Here is a 16,977-nt window from a genome sequence, read left to right as displayed (position 1 = left end):
ATTGGGCTCTGAGCTGACAGCACAGAGCCTGCTTGAGATTCTCTCTCCCTCTCTCTCTCCCAAAATAAATAAATAAACTTTTAAAAAAATAATGATTTTTTTTTTCCCAAGGAGAATGGTGGTCATTAGTTTTGTATCCCTAAGCAAAATACAAGTTCACACTGTGCATAAAGACAACTCTTGTTTGCTTCAGCCAGGAGCATATTTTATGAGGGGAAAAAATTTAAACAGGCCATTAAGAAATGTTCTTATTCTATTTTTAATGTTTTTGAGCTATGCCTGTGAGCAGAATTACAAGGAATTTTCAGCGATTCAATCCCAGTTTCTCCATCCTGGCGTTCTGTGAAGCTGTGCGTACCAAAACCTCTAAACAGCTCTCAGTAAAGCCTTGGCAATAGAGCTTGTCACTTGTACCTATCAGAAATGTCAGATGCTTTTTGCCAACTCTATCACTAGCAAACAATATTGCATAGTTATTAAAATACGGGAATTAACTACAAAATCTGCAAGTGGCAAACAGTGTTGTAAATCAACTAAGCAATTAGCATGATATTTTTTAAGTGACTGAATACAAATTCAGAATTATGAAGTTATTATCTAATAACCCAACAAGTGATGTGAATAAATCCTTGCTAATATGGAAATTATCAAACCAATGAAATACTCTTTTCTACAAGCAGGTCTATGGGTCCTCATGCTAATGCAGTTAGATTGATAAACTACAGGCATTCTGTGAAAGCTTTGTTTATTCCAATTGCTGAGGATTCTGCTTAGAGAATCTGTCATCCAAATGATCAGCAAATCGAAATCTGCAATTTGTTTTCATTTAATAGACAGACAGGTTTTCACCAGCTTAAACTCAGTTCTATTAATACTCTTTGAAACTAATTGCTGGAAAATGAATTTTAAAGGCAGGCTTTTTGTAATTTCTTCCCCCTCCCACCCTGCACTCCCCGTCTGTATAATAGAAGCCTTGAGGCCATCTGTATACACTTTGGAAGTATATGTTAAATAGGCACAGGCTATAATCTCCTGTCATTCATCTGCATTGTTGCAAAGGACCCCTGGACCTTGCTTCTGCCACAATTCATCCTATACTCTGTTCTCAAAATTACTTTATGATTATGCTATTTCCCTTCCACAAAGCTCCAGTTCCTTGCCAAATAAAAGGCAGAAACCTGAATATGGCTTCAATGCCCTCCATTATCTGGTCTCACTTACCATACTTTTATTTTTGTTTATATACAATGTAACACTCATACAGAAAAAAAAAAGCTCAAATCATTATTTAATGAATAATTAAGTAACAACCAGCAACCACTGTCTAGAACAAAAAATAGAATGTTCTCATTACTACAGGAGCCATCTTTCCTTGTGCATCTTTCTGATCATATCTTCCCCAACATCTCAGAGCTAACCACCCAGAGGTGATCACCTCCTTGGTTTTCTTCAGAGTATCTCCACCTGGGTGTGGATCCTTAAATATATAGTTAACTTTACCTTTTTATGGATGTTATAAAAATGGAATCAGACTGTTTTCTTCCAGTATTGTTTTTTTCACCCAACATTATTCTTTTAAAAGTCTGTTCATGTTACTGTGTTTCTTAAATTTTAAGCTGTTTAGTATTACATTGCATCCATATACCAAACTATATTTATCTTTTCCATATTGATGAACATTTGGATTTTTATTATTTCCAGATTTGGGCTATTACAAACAATGCTGCTATAAGCATTCTTGGGTATATATTTTGGTACCCAAAATTCTCTACGTGTTCATACCCAAGAATTGAAATTGTTAGAACATTGCTGTACATGTCTTCATGGCTAGATAAATATTTCTGTAACATTCAAAAACAGGCAAAAGTAATTTGCCTATAAACATCTCCATTCTCTACCAAGCATGTCAAGGTGTTTTCTAACGTGTTGAACCAGGGCACCTGGGTGGCTCAATCAGTTAAGAGGCTGACTCTTGATTTCAGCTCAGGTCATGATCTTGCAGTTTGTGAGTTCAAGCCCCTAATTGGGCTCTGTGCTGACAGTGCAGAGCCTGCTTGGGATTCTCTTTCTCCCCCTCTCTGTCTGCCCCTCCCCTGCTTGTGCTCTTTCTTTCTCTCTCTCAAAATAAATAAATAAACTTTAAAAATTTAAAAATAAAGTGTTGAACCAATTTAAACATCCAGCAATAGTGAATGATAGCTCCTGTTTCTTTGTATCCTTAGCAGTATTTGGGATCATCAGACTACCTGTCTTTCTGCTTCTCATCTCTTTACTCTTGCTTTGGGATTTTCTAGTTGTTTATTCCTTTGCACCATGGGCATTTATTCTGAGCTATTACAGGTCACTAATTCTCTCTTTATCTGTTTCTAATCTGCTGATTAACTCAGTCATTAAATTCTTTGGATACTGTCTTTACCAATTCTTAAATTTCTCTTTAGTTCTTTCTAATTGTGTAATGACACTTCATATGGTTTACAATTTCCTATCAATTTGCCCTATATTTCCTTAAACACAGTAACATAATTTTTACAATATGCATCTGAAAATTTCAGTGTCTGAGTCCTTGAATGATCTATTTCTGTTGTATACTATTTCTGCCAGTTCTATATATGAAATAGAATTTCATTTTATATGATATTTTTGACTTCTGTTTTGAATATTGTATTCAAGCAATTACTTGAAGGAATAATGTAAGACCAAAAATGATGATACTTCCTCTAGAGAGTATTGTGTTTTGGGTTTTTTTTTTTTTTTCTCCGTCAAGCATCTGGAGTCTCTCCCAGTCTCACACCAGTTTAAATTGCATTAAAATGTGAGACAAATTATGGAGATCTACATTTTAATCTGTAGGTTGAAAATTTTGAACTCCAAAGATATAAAGTTGAAGTAAAATGATTTATGATGAATTTCTGTTCTGTAACCTACTGTGTGATCTTGAGACATTTTCCCTAATTTTTCTTATCTGTTAAAATAGTGTGTAAATGTTAACTCCCCAAATGGTGATTTAGTGACCTTTTTTTTTTTTATATATATATATAGTTTCCATTGTGTTTCTCTGGTGTTTTGTGTGTACTAGTTATGGTGTGTGTTGATTTTGTTTTGTTTTGTTTTGAGTATGTGGCTTTTCCAATATTAAGTTATGAGTATTTTGAAAGTGGTGCTCATGACTTTTTACAATATTGACTATAGTGAGTACTATACTCACTATATTGAGTGTAGTACCTTGATGCTATAGCCACTCAATTCATGTTAAATAGATAAGTCAGTGAATGAATAAATATTGGAAATAGGTGCATAGATAAAAGAAATTCAGCCAGGATCAGTATTCTATTAGATTTCTATATCCAAGATCAGTATTTCTATTATATAGGCTAGACTTTCAATCTAATTTCTGTTGCTATGTTTACCTGTCCACTTTATTGACTGATTGTCCTCATAAAGCACAACTGGTCTGAGGTAGGATTTATAAATAATGATCTGAATCTGTAAAAGAGCTTAAAAACAAAGCTTGAAAACATCTATCTAGAAGAGAAGTGATAGGATGTAATAAAAGTTTATTTCAGCCATAAAATGTAAAAAGCATGTCCATTAATAATTCATCAACCTTCTTTAAAAGAGCCCTTAGTAAAACCATTTTTACTCTATACCTTTAATCAATTCTAGCTGATTTTGCTAGTATCAGATTTTGACAATAAAACTCTGAAAGGATCCATCTGCCTCGGGATTCACTTTCAATATTGAAATTAAAAATAATTTTGAGAGGAAAATTTAGCATATTAAGGAAATATAATTTAGCGTTTTAAACAATTTCTCTAAAGAGAGAGGAGTAAAAATGAAAAAAAAAAGCAGCAAAATTTCATATCAAAGCATACATCAGAATAATGTTTGTGCCACACAGATCGTTTAGTTTTACAATATATTTAATTAATATTCTTAATTGTTTAACTATCACCTTGAAGAGGATATTCAGCTTTCTGGTAACTAAATTGCCGTTAAACTTTAGAAATATATTGGAGTGTGAGATCCATGGATAAATAGAGAATACATATGGTCTAAAATTATTGATAGAGGAATTAGTCAAGTAAGATCTTTTACGAACCATCTTTCCTTTTGTTTGTCAATGGATAGGTGTCTAGAATTCTAGAATTTCCTAAGCTTATCTGCATTCTTCTGAATATAATCTTCCTTTTTTTTTTTCATTTATTTAATTCGTTCTGATCCTGACTTCATGGCCTACTTCAGACTCTTTGCACACTGCATAGTCATTGGCTAGGTTTATATTTTGTCCATACAACTGAATGGACAGTAGCAAATTCTGTCAGTTATCTGAAAGATTAGTATACATTTTAAAATGTAGAAATATTTAGATCATCAAGATGTTCTGTATTTTACATATAATTTGAAAGGATTGATTGCTTACCTTTTTCTCATTTGATATCATTTAGATTAAACAAATCAGTAGTATTAGAAATTATTATTCATTCTCACTCTTCTACTGATCTATCAATTTGTCAATGTTCATTAGCATCAAGTACTTCTCTAATGGAAAAACAATCAGGAGCTTACTAATTAAAAAAAAATTGAAATTTCTTTTTTCTCACATTCTGGAGTCCTAGAGAGTTAGAGTCTGGTATTGCATTTCACATGTGAAGAACATAGACTTCTTCTGCCTTGTTTCTCTACTAGGTGTGCTGTAAACAGTTATCAGAGCCCTAGTCATTATGTGTTCATTCCAGCTGGGAAGAACAATGTACAAAGTACCTGCTTACACTGCATTGCCCAGAATTAGTCACATGGTCTCACCTTGCCTAAAACGACTGTGGATTGTCTTTAGTCTCAGGTGCTAAAAATAAAAATACATAAATATATGGATACACACACACACACATGCATATACATGTACATAATTAGTGAGAAAGAGAACAGCCCCTGGAGAACAAATAGCAGTCACCTCCTTTACTTATTTACTGATTTATTTTAGTCTAAGGTAAGATATAAACAGTTGACCAAGACCAAATTTTTTTAAAAAGAGGAAACTTCAGTAATTTAGAAAACCATGATTTAAAAAACATTGCAAATACAACAATATCAACACAGTTGTAGGTGAGCATTGAACTTTGAACTGATTTTCTGGGTATCCAAAGTGAAATAGGATACCAAAAGAATTAGATACCTTATTTTAATTATTTAGAAAAGGGTATTACTGAAGCAAAATGAAGCTCTCTTGGCTCTAAACAATCCAAAAATTAATATCATGGTAATTTTTAGAGGAAAACTGAATGCTATGGTGGACAAATTCCTGTAATAGATGTAGTGACTCTATAAGCACTTACTTAGTGTCTTTGACTAAAAGCCAAAGTAAATGTATTATTGTACATCTCAATGAAGTCTCATCTGCGAGTCCCTAAGGAAGGATGATCCAAGGATAAAATCTTTAGGTTTTCTGCCTTAGACCCAGGATAGACAGATTTTAACCTGCCAGGAGGGCTAGATATATATCTATCTATGTATATAGGTAGATAGATATAGATACAGATATAGATATAGATATAGATAGATATAGATAGAAAGATATAGATAGATACAGATATAGACATATGGATGGTTATCTGTAAATATTACTGTTCTAAAAGGTTTTTGAACAAGTTTAGTAAATTAAGGAATAAGTTATCTGATTTTCTATAGTCTGCCAGCATGTTTCAAAACAACTGAGTTCTCTTAACACCAGGTGTTCTGAAAAGTGAAAGGAGTCTATTTGTTAAATGTAAGAGGACACAAACACAGAATGATAAAAGAGGTAGGAGCAGAAACCAATTTGCTAAATTTGCTAAATTACACAATTTACCAAAAACTTAGGTGAATTTCTCATAGCAATAGTAGAGAAGCTATTTTTGCAATGAAATGTGTTTGTACTTCAAAATTACTTATCAAGAAACTCCCAGTAAATGTTATGTTATAAATTTTAGTTAAATTATATGTTCTTAGAATTTTTTGTTCTTTTCAGAGAGTTTATGTAGATTATATCTGTTAAAATATTATTTAACATATTTTTGACATATATAGATAATAAATGCTTCAGGATACAATAATCTTAGAGTTTCTTGAACCTTACATTGGTCTTAAGATGGCAAGAAAAATGAATTCATAGCCCCTGAAGTTTTAGAGTTACTTTCATCTAATTTTTATATGGTAGTAATTAAATGAGAGATGAAAAGAAATTCAGTGATAAAACATTGTTCAATAGTGTGATACATTAATAACACATAAGTTATATTGCTAAGTTAATTCTCTCAAAGTTCAAAGGCAATTTTTAAGCTGTTTCTAAGCAAAAACTCTTTGAAGAATTAATTTTTGCTTTTAGGGAGCACTATAGATTGACATGAAGGATTTCTCTTATTTCCATGTAGGAAGAACCTTTTGTAATGGTCTCTGAAAATGTCTTGGGTAAGCCGAAGAAATACCAGGGCTTCTCCATTGATGTTTTGGATGCCTTATCTAACTACCTGGGTTTTAACTATGAAATTTATGTTGCACCGGATCACAAGTATGGAAGCCCACAAGAAGATGGGACATGGAATGGCTTGGTAGGAGAACTGGTCTTTAAGGTAAGCATTTATCTATCTATTATCTATCTATCTCCTATCTAAAGATTGAACTATAACTTTTAGAAGCTAATTTCATGTAAAACAAGTACAAGGCAAAACATTGAGTGGTGATGTTGAACGCAAACGTCAGCAAAAGTTTCAGCCAGTGCTATTTTCTGAACTTTGTGTAAAGAAAAATTGATGACAGAATAAAGCTAATTTTTAAAGTGTTTCTTATAATAGAAAAGTATCTAGAACAAGGCTTCACCTTTGCCAAACTTGCACTCTAAACATTTGTATGTATCCTTACTGATATATTTATCCTTGTTCTTTTATTTTTCAAAGAGATACTTAAATGTCTCTATTTGCTTATCTCTATTTCTGTCAGTTTTTGCTTCATTTTTTTGAATCTCTGTTATTAGGTGCACACATGTTTGTAATTATTATGTCTTCTTGACAAATTTTTGAAGCGTTGGGTTCAGGTTTATTATTCACTAGTTGATTTATATATGTTTCATTTTCCTCTCTGTTCTTTCTTTTTTTGCCCCTCCTTGGGTTAATTGGATATTTTTTTGTATTTGACTTAGTTTCCACTTTTGACTCTGTACTATATCTCTTTGTATTTCTGTTTTTGTGGTTAGTATAGAGATTATGATATGCATTCTTAACTTACCACATTCTATCTAGTTTAATATCATTCACATTTTTAAAAAGGTATAAACTTGTAGCAATATAATTTCATTTATAGCACCCTATCTTTTATGCTACTGTGGTCATAATAGCTACTGTGGTCAGATCTCCACAGTGAAATGTAATATTTTTTTTATTTAAACAATCAGTTGTCTTATATAGATATAAAGAGAAAAAAGTTTTCTGGTATTTAACTACTTATCCACCATTTCTAAGGTTCTTTATTTATTTCTACTTATCTGAGCTCCTATCTGAAATCATTTACTTCGGAAGAACTTCCTTTGGAATGTCTTGAAGTTCAGTCCAAGTGGCTCTCAACTTTTTTAACCTTAAAATGTCTTTATTGGAGCGCCTGGGTGGCTCAGTCGGTTAAGCGTCCGACTTCAGCCAGGTCACGATCTCGCGGTCCGTGAGTTCGAGCCCCGGGTCGGGCACTGGGCTGATGGCTCAGCGCCTGGAGCCTGTTTCCAATTCTGTGTCTCCCTATCTCTCTGCCCCTCCCCCATTCATGCTCTGTCTCTCTCGGTCCCAAAAATAAATAAACGTTGAAAAAAAAAATTAAAAAAAAAAATGTCTTTATTGCCCTCAGTTTTGAATGATTCTCATATATACAAAACTCTGAGTTGACAATTTTTCTTAATGTTCATCATTTTAAAGATGTCTGTCTAGGGGCGCCTGGGTGGCGCAGTCGGTTAAGCGTCCGACTTCAGCCAGGTCACGATCTCACAGTCTGGGAGTTTGAGCCCCGCGTCAGGCTCTGGGCTGATGGCTCAGAGCCTGGAGACTGTTTCCGATTCTGTGTCTCCCTCTCTCTCTGCCCCTCCCCCGTACATGCTCTGTCTCTCTCTGTCCCAAAAATAAATAAACGTTGAAAAAAAAATTAAAAAAAAAAAAAAAAAAAGATGTCTGCCTATAATCTTTTGTCGTATGTTGTTTCTGATGAGAAGTTAGACATCATTTGTACTTTTGTTCCTTTTTTTAGTGTGGGGTGGCTTTTTTTTACAATTTTTTTTTCATTTTTGATGTTTTGATGTTTAACTATGATATGCCTAGATGTGGTTTTCTTTGTGTATGTTCTCCTAGGGATTCACTAAACTCACTAAACTAGATATGTTTCACAAAATCTAATAAATGTTGGCAATTATTTCTATAATTATTTTTTCTACCCTTTTCCCTTTCTTCACTCTCTTTTTAAGGCTCAGAAAATATTCAAGTTAGACTTCTTAATATTGTCTCTAGGTCACTGAAATCTTATTTAATTTCTTAAAATATTTTTACTCTCTGACTTTTACATTTTTACTCTCTGACTTTTACATTGTTTTGATCTGCTTTCAAGTTGACTGATTCTTTATTCTACAATCTCCAATTTCTGCTAAGTCCATGGAATAAGTTCATTTTAGATAGCTTATTTTTCAGTTCTAGAATTTCAGGTTTTAAAAAATAATTTCCATTTCTCTTCTGAGATTCCATACCTTTTTATCATTCTGATCATCTTGTAAGTCATTCATCATGTTCACATTAGCTGCTTTAACGTCCTTGTCTGCTACAATTTCAACATCTTTTCCATCTCCAGATAGGTCTGTGTTGACCGCTTTTGCTGTTAACTACATTTTTCTAGTTCTTCACATTTTTGTTTTTTCACATTTGATTGGGTACTGAGCATTGTGGTTGATACATTATTAAGACTTGAGATTATGTCTCTGAGGTTGCATGCTCTGAAGAGGATTGACTTTGTTTTATTAGGCAATTATTGGTTTCCCCTGAACTTGTTGAGGTTTGGTTTTACATGCTGTTAAGTCAGGTCTTTTTTATATTAGTTTTTAGGGAAAATCCATTGGTTTTAGCAATCCTTCTATTCCTAAGCATAGCCTTCTGGAGTTTTTATGAAAACTCTGTGGCTCTCATCAAATCCTTGTGACTTAGAGGGACTCAAAATTTAATCTCTATCGTCCTTGCCGTAGGCAGTAATTATAATCTTTTGTTCCTTTAGTCTTCTGGTTGTTAATTTCTGCTGATTTTTTAAAAAGTCATTCTCCTACATGTGCAGTTTAAGAGTCAGCCAAAGACTTGAGAGAGGCTTACTCACAAATTTTTGGCCCATTCTTCCATGGGTCTCTCCTCTCTGTGATTTCTGTTTTAATTTCTGGCCACTCTGGCTACATCAAACTCCATCTTCTGACATATGACGCTCATAAAGCTCTGGCTTTCTGTTTGTGCTCTAGTTACCCCTTATCGCCTAAACTGAGGTGGGTCTTCAATGAATAAGCCATATGAAAATGGTTCTCTCCTAATGTAGTTACCATTTTTCAGGGGTCAGATACCCTTCAGTTTCTTCCTGCTTTTGGTTGATCTCCAGTCCTTTCAACTAGTGTGTTTTTAAATTTGATACAGAATTTATCATTGTTGGTGGGTTAATCCAGGAAAACTATCTCATCATTGCCAGAACTGGAATTATTTCTGAAATACATTAAAGTATTCAGAAAGCTAAAGGAACTGAATAAGTTGTTTCCAAGAAATGGGAAAGAGAAAAAATAAAAGGTTTTGAAGACAGTGGTAGGAAAAATAATAAAGCTGTTTTTATAGCCATTAAAACCTTACTGAGTTTGGTTTATTTATTAAATGAATTACACATGGACTTATTTAAAAAAAATAATATCAATATTTTCAGTAGGAAAGGGGGAATGATCAATTCTCATTCCTCTTATGAAAACCATGATAATTTATCTTGTATTCCTACATTAAAAACCCACAAAGCCCATATTCTGCCTTTGTATTTCTGAGAGGTCCTGCCTGATCTGAACCCAGATGAGCAATTATGTTAAAACGAAGGACAAAGAAAAGCAAAGACATTATAAAAATTGCTTTACAGGGATTACAGATAAAATTCTTAATGCTAACAAACTTCATTTGCTAAATGCAAGTTAATGATAAATAAGCATTAGAATTAGTCTAATGTTGTTGATGCTGACTTTAGGCTTGTAGGCTTACTCCTAAATTTAGTTAAATTTTTGAGATTTGCTTTTTCACTTTTGTGTGAGGAATACAAGAATGTTACTGCAAAGACTACTTAACAACTATTACTTTTACAAAAACATTTTAAGAATTTATTATATAAGAACCACACATAAGCACTAGTATGCTAGTCTTCATAAGCATTTAATTTAATTGTTTTCATATTTACATGTAAGAGCATGCCATTATTGTAGGATAATGTAAAGTTCAGTGCCGTCCTTTTAGGCTTAAAGAAGGTAACTGATGAATGACTTTTAGCCCCCCCAAATTATAACTCTGTTCATTGTAACTAGAGTTTTATTTTATCCAAGGAGATAGTTAGTCATTCTGACTAGGCTTTGAGAAATACTTAGGTAGTTTTCAGATGTAGAAGAATAAGCCAACACAAAAGTTTGCTGGAATAGGCAAAGATAGGAGGAAAATCGAGAAAATGTGGTGTCATGAAAGCAAAGGGAAGATAACATTTTAAGAAGAAAAGCATCTGACTTCGGCTCAGGTCATGATGTCACTCAGGTCATGATTTCACGGTTCATGGGTTCAAGCCCCACATCAGGCTCTGTGCTGACAGCTCAGAGCCTGGAGCCTGCTTCAGATTCTGTGTGCCCCTCCCCCAGATTCTCTCTCTGCCCCTCCCCCACTCACACTCTGTTTCTCTCTCTCTCTCAAAAATGAACTTAAAAATTTAATAAACAAAAAAGAAGGAAAGGAGAGTCAACATTAAAATATGACTGCTAACATATTGAGGGTACATAACATTTTCCTTAACTTTATTCTATTATTGATAGAAATGTAAATTCTAATCTCCAAAAAATAAACCTGTGAATTCAATTATATGAATGATAATATAGTAAAATATCATAAGGTAATTTAGGTAGTCCAATAAGATTCAGCATATCGAAATTTTCGTAGGCTTATTTACCCCTGTAAAGCAAAATAACACCATTGAAATGGCATAATAACATTATGACAGACTTCCAAAAAAAAAAAAACATTGCTTTACTGTTATATATTTTCTGCTAGTGTAGACATTTTTCATGAATAAGTATATTTTAAATAACAGTAAATACAGTTGACCCTTAAACAACATGGGTTGAACTACATGAGTCCACTTAACTGACTAACTTCCTAAGAGAAAACCAAAATTAAAAGAATGTTTCTAGGAGTCTGTTATGATGATTATAGACAGACCATCACATTAAAAAAGAGTCAAAGAAGAAACATGGAAAGTTTCCAAGTTTATTTGATTTTTCCAGGGGTGGCACTCATGAGTCAGAGTTGGGTTGATCTCATGTATTAAAAGGTCTTTCCATTAAAACCAGAAGTCAAGCACTCAGTTACATACATACTTTTTAGAGAGGAAAATGCAGCCAGAGAGAGCAAAGAATTGCCTATATATATAGGCAATAAAATTTATATATATATATATATATATATATATATATATATATATATATATGTATATATAAAGTCTATTTCAAACACTACGGATGTTCCTCACATTGATGGCTAGTTTCAAAAAGAGAAGAAATAACAAGTGTTGGTGAGGATATGGAGCAAAAGGAACATGTGTGCACTGTTGGGAGGAAAATAAATTGGTGCAAGTGTTGTGGAAAACAGTATGCAGGCTCCTCAAAATGAAAATAGAAATACCATATGAGGGGCATCTGGATAGCTCAGTTGGTTGAGCATCCAACTTCAGCTCAGATCGTGATCTCCCAGTTCATGAATTCAAGCCCCACATCAGGCTTGGGTTCGCTGCTGTCAGCCCAAAGCCTACTTTGGATCCTCTGTCCCCCTCTCCTTGTCCCTCCCCAGCTTGTTCTCTCTCAAATAAATAAATAAATAAAATTTAAAAAGATAATAAGAAGAAAATAAAAAGAAATACCATATGATCCAGTAATCCACCACTGGGTATTTACCTAAAGAAAATGAAAACACTAATCTAAAAAGATATATGCACCCCAATATTTGTTGCATTATTTACAATAGACAAGACACGGAAACAACCTGTGTTCATCAGTAGATGTATGGATAAAGATGATACGGTTTATATATACAATGGAATATTTCTCAGCCATTAAAAAAAAAAATGAGATCTTACCATCTGTGACAACATGGATGGGCCTAGAGGGTATTATGCTAAGTGAAATAAGTCAGAGAAAGACAAATCCCATATATTTTCATTTATAAGTGGAATCTAAAAGACAAGACAAGTGAAAAAAAACAACAACAAAAACTAAGAATGTGGCAAAGTCTCCTCTATTCCTCATCTGCTTTCCTACTTTTATAACTTTCTGTAATTAATATGCTCTTAAAATTTATGAGAATTCAGGTCTGTCCAAAAGATGTTGCCATGTGAAATAGATAAGTGACAGATATGTTCTGATCAGAATAGGAGAAATTGTTAAGGGTAGGTTAATGTAACTGATAAATTATTTTCTCCTGGTTTAAAGGGGAAGAACTGGGGCGCCTGGGTGGCGCAGTCGGTTAAGTGTCCGACTTCAGCCAGGTCACGATCTCGCGGTCCGTGAGTTCGAGCCCCGCGTCAGGCTCTGGGCTGATGGCTCAGAGCCTGGAGCCTGTTTCCGATTCTGTGTCTCCCTCTCTCTCTGCCCCTCCCCCGTTCATGCTCTGTCTCTCTCTGTCCCAAAAATAAATAAATGTTGAAAAAAATTTAAAAAATAATAAAAATAAAAATAAAAAAGGGAAGAACTGAGAATTGAGAATACCAGAGAGAACACTATCTAAGAAATAGCAAGTATATAAAGTTTAGTAAAGAAATACAAAATATTAAGAAAAACAGAAAAATATGAACTGTGAGTTATACAGCTAGATATTCTATTATTTAGGTTCATTCCTTACTTTGATGCACTAGAAAATTTTTAAGGGAAAACTGATACAGGTAACTTGACAGGGAATAAATTTCTATATTGTCAATATCTATAAGTAATCTATCCTAAACATTATCTACCTGAAACATGATCCTCGTTTTTATTTCCCTTAGCCTTTATGTAATTACCCTTCTCCTAATTTGTAAAATAAGGGCATTACTTTCATGCATGCAAAAATTTTTTTTGACTTTTGGCTCTGGGTATAAATATTCTCTGATGTACCAAATTATGGCATAATAGAAACACTGGTATCACTGAAATCCCTTTACAAGTCAGACCGTTTTACCTAAAAAAGAATTAAAAGAAAGTAAAAGAACCTAATTAACTTGTCAAATGCTAGATCATTAAAAAGATTTTTTTTTAAATTTTTTAATGTTTAATTTTGAGAGACAGAGCGCAAGTGGGAGAGGAACAGAGAGAGACAGAGACACAGAATCCAAAGCAGGCTCCACGCTCCCAAGCTGTCAGCACAGAGCCCAATGTGGGGTTCAAACCCAAGAACTGTGAGATCGTGACTTGAACTGAGGTTAGACACTTAACTGACTGAGCCACCCAGGTGCCCCATTAAAAAGAATATTTTGGGGGCTCCTGGGTGGCTAAGTCAGTTAAGAGGCCGACTTTGGCCCAGGTCATGATCTCATGGTCGGTGAGTTCAAGCCCTGCATCAGGCTCTGTGCAGACAGCTCAGAGCCTGGAGCCTGTTTCGGATTCTGTGTCTCCCTCTCTCTGACCCTCCCCCGTTCATGCTCTGTCTCTCTCTGTCTCAAAAATAAATAAACGTTAAAAAAATTTTTTTTAAATAAATTAAAAAAAAAAGAATATTTTTGATGCAGAGATCACCATGTAGCTAGGTAGAATTTGAAATAATTGAATGGCATTGCTAAACCAACCAAATAAACAAACAAACAAAAAACTCCTCCCATTTTCATCCATTAATTCATATGCATAAGGCTTCTATAAAATGAAAATATATAGCATGATGCTCACTCCTACCACAGTCAAACCATAATTAATATTGATTCATGGGATGTTCAAATTAATTAAAAACTAAAAATTCTATCAATATCGTATAGAGCTGCTTTATAATAGTTTCACTTTTATAGTTGATGAGTCAATATATTGTATACTAATATAATGATGACTCAGTTCAGAAGACATGTTTTACACCTGAAATTTATGGTCACAGGTTACTTGAGATTTTAATTTTAATTTGCATACGTATTTTTGTTGCAAAAATATAATTTGGTGATCAAAAAAAGACTTTTAAGCACACATTTATAGTATTATATTTGGATAAAAATTTTGTGAAGGTAGAGTAGAATATAAATATAGTTCAAAGATTCTTAAAAATGATGTAGGGGAACCTGACCTGGGTGGCTTAGTCGGTTAAGTGTCTGATTTTGGCTCAGGTCATGATGTCACTATTCATGGGTCGGAGCCCTACATAGGGCTCTGTGCTGACAGCTCAGAGCCTGGAGCCTGCTTCAGATTCTGTGTCTCCCTCTCTCTCTGCCCCTCCCCTGCTCGCACTCTATCTCAAAAATAAACGTTAAAAAAAAAACTTTTTTAATGATGTAAATGTTTCCCCAATTAGAGAAAAGTGGTGGTTTAAATCACTATGATATTTATGTTCTAATGAGTACATTTGAATGAATGACTCCACAATTTTATTTTAAAATGTCAATATTTACAACACACATAAGCCTGTATCCAAGTCAGGACACAGAAACTACTCCTGAAATTGCAAAGAGAAGAAATTTAATACAGAGATTGATCACAAAGATATTAGAAGGAATGGCGGAGCAAAGGAGAAGGAGTAAAACAAAGCTATCAGGAGTCACTAACCCTCTAGTTGATTGTGTATCTCCCAAAGAAGCACCTTTTAACTAAGGCCTCCACAAAGATGCAGCCTGTGGAGTCAGGGATCAATCACTTCCCGCCGCTGCTGCTACAACCACTGAAATAACCATTTAAAACAGAAGGCTCTGCTCTTTCTTCTGCTTTCGGACACCCTCAACAGCTTCACTCTGGTGGAAATTAAGAGCAAGCCAGATGGCAGAGGAGCCTGGGAAAAGTAGTGTGCAGATTCCCATCCCTATAAGGCTCACAGTACATAGCAAAGTAAAAATGGAAAGGGTGGGGTTGAGGGAAAACAGATAAATGACCACTTCTGTCTAGAAATCACACACTTTACAGTTGTCTAAACAAATGTAAATGTAACGTGTCAATGATAAATGTGAAAAGGTACATAGTTTTAAAATTCCTTTGGGGGTCATATGAAGAAAGAAGTCTGATATTTCTTCATCCTAACTGATACCAAGTGCTAAATTCTACGGCAGGAGTTTTAGCCCCAAGGAAAACAGATATAACAATGGAATAAAGCCAGAACTTAGAAAACAGAACAGAAGGAAGAGCAAGTAGAGTAAATTATAGATGTGTAAAATTAGGATGAAATATTTATACTTAGCATGCAACTAATTTACAGTAATGTTTCAAAGTTAAAATAGCCCTCTTTAGAATCCTATCTCCCATTTCTAAAATTCTAGAACAATTCCTGGCTTTTTTGTCACTTTTCCTACTTACAAGCATAAAGAACATTTTCAAAGGTTGATATATCATAATAAGGAAATTGATAATAAGATGCTATTTAGTGATTACAATGCCAACAAAGTATCCCCAAGACTGAACAGAAGAAATCATCTGTACTGGGCTACACATTTCCTCATTTTTAATGGTTGACATGAAGTTTGGCAGTTCTTAATCTCAAAGTGTAAATATATTCCTTTTATGGGTATTTTAATTCATTAATGCATTCACCATAGAAAACATATATTTACTTGGTTGTTTTGTAAATACTTTTAAACATATGCCAATTACCAAGTATTAATGTCATAGTCAAGGGACAATGGAAGAATGCAAGTGTGAATAATATAAGGACACCTATAATAAACATGTTTCATTTTGGTGGTTACTATATGCTATGTAGTAAGTTAAGCACTAGAGACACAAAGGTAAAAAAAAAAAAAAAAAAAAAAAAACATGGTCTTGCCCTTATGGCGGTCTTAGCCATAGAGGTGAAAAGATTGCTTAAAAAAAGATCTAGAGAGGAAAGGAATGAGGTCAGTTTAGAAAAGGATGAGTTGGATGTGTGTGGGGGATATTCACAGATACAGAGGACTCTGAACCTCACCAAAAAGGCCCAATAAGAGGCATATTTTTAGGAGTCCTCAGCCTATGAGTAGTTGGTAGCATGAAAATGCATGAGATTGCCAAAAAGAAATCAGACAGTGAGATTAATAGGCTGATCTTAAGTTGAAACTCTGAGGATCACTTAAGAATTCTTGGAAGAAGAAGGGTTTATAAAGAAAAACAACGGAATAATTCAAAGAAGTATGACCAAACCACAGGAGAAGAGGTCAGTTAGGCTAAGAGAGCTTAAAAAAATAAGCTGTGACTATCAATGTCAAAAATTTCTAAGTCATTAGGGTGGTCAAGGTTCACTCTTGGGAAGTTGTTGGTGACCTAAGCCAGAACTCTTTTGGTAGCAGGATTGGAAAAGGAGCCAGATTGCCAGAGAGGCTGTAAAAATTTGGAGGTGAAAAGTGAATGTAACATGTATACTACTCTTGTAGAATGTTTGGATAGGGATGAAAAGAGAGAAAGAAGAAAGAGTGAATAGTTCAAAGGGTCATTGGTTTTGGTGGAGTTTTTGTTGGTTTGTTTTTAGATTAGGAGAAACCTGAGTATAATTATAAACTGAGGAAGAAAAATGAAGAAGGAGAATTTAATACAAGAAAAGC

The 16,977-nt window shown here is 34.0% G+C and overlaps 1 protein-coding gene and 1 long non-coding RNA gene across 3 annotated transcripts in view; one reads left to right on the top strand and one right to left on the bottom strand.

Annotated features, from left to right (window-relative positions):
* Nucleotides 1-16,977, top strand: part of GRID2 (glutamate ionotropic receptor delta type subunit 2) — a 1,434,457-nt gene that overhangs the window by 1,095,818 nt on the left and 321,662 nt on the right. For both annotated transcript variants that reach the window (XM_019829242.2, XM_045056096.1), the window contains exon 10: nucleotides 6,408-6,605. In XM_019829242.2, the coding sequence (XP_019684801.1) occupies nucleotides 6,408-6,605 (198 nt within the window). The remainder of the gene's footprint in view (nucleotides 1-6,407; nucleotides 6,606-16,977) is intronic.
* The window catches only part of LOC109499067, a 50,034-nt gene that overhangs the window by 19,047 nt on the left and 14,010 nt on the right, over nucleotides 1-16,977 (bottom strand). The window lies entirely within an intron of this gene.

The sequence above is a fragment of the Felis catus genome, chromosome B1, assembly GCF_018350175.1.
Source record: "Felis catus isolate Fca126 chromosome B1, F.catus_Fca126_mat1.0, whole genome shotgun sequence".
Classification (NCBI taxonomy): Eukaryota; Metazoa; Chordata; class Mammalia; order Carnivora; family Felidae; genus Felis; species Felis catus.
Note: the sequence above shows the minus strand (reverse complement) of the source record. Positions and strands in the feature narration are given on the sequence as shown.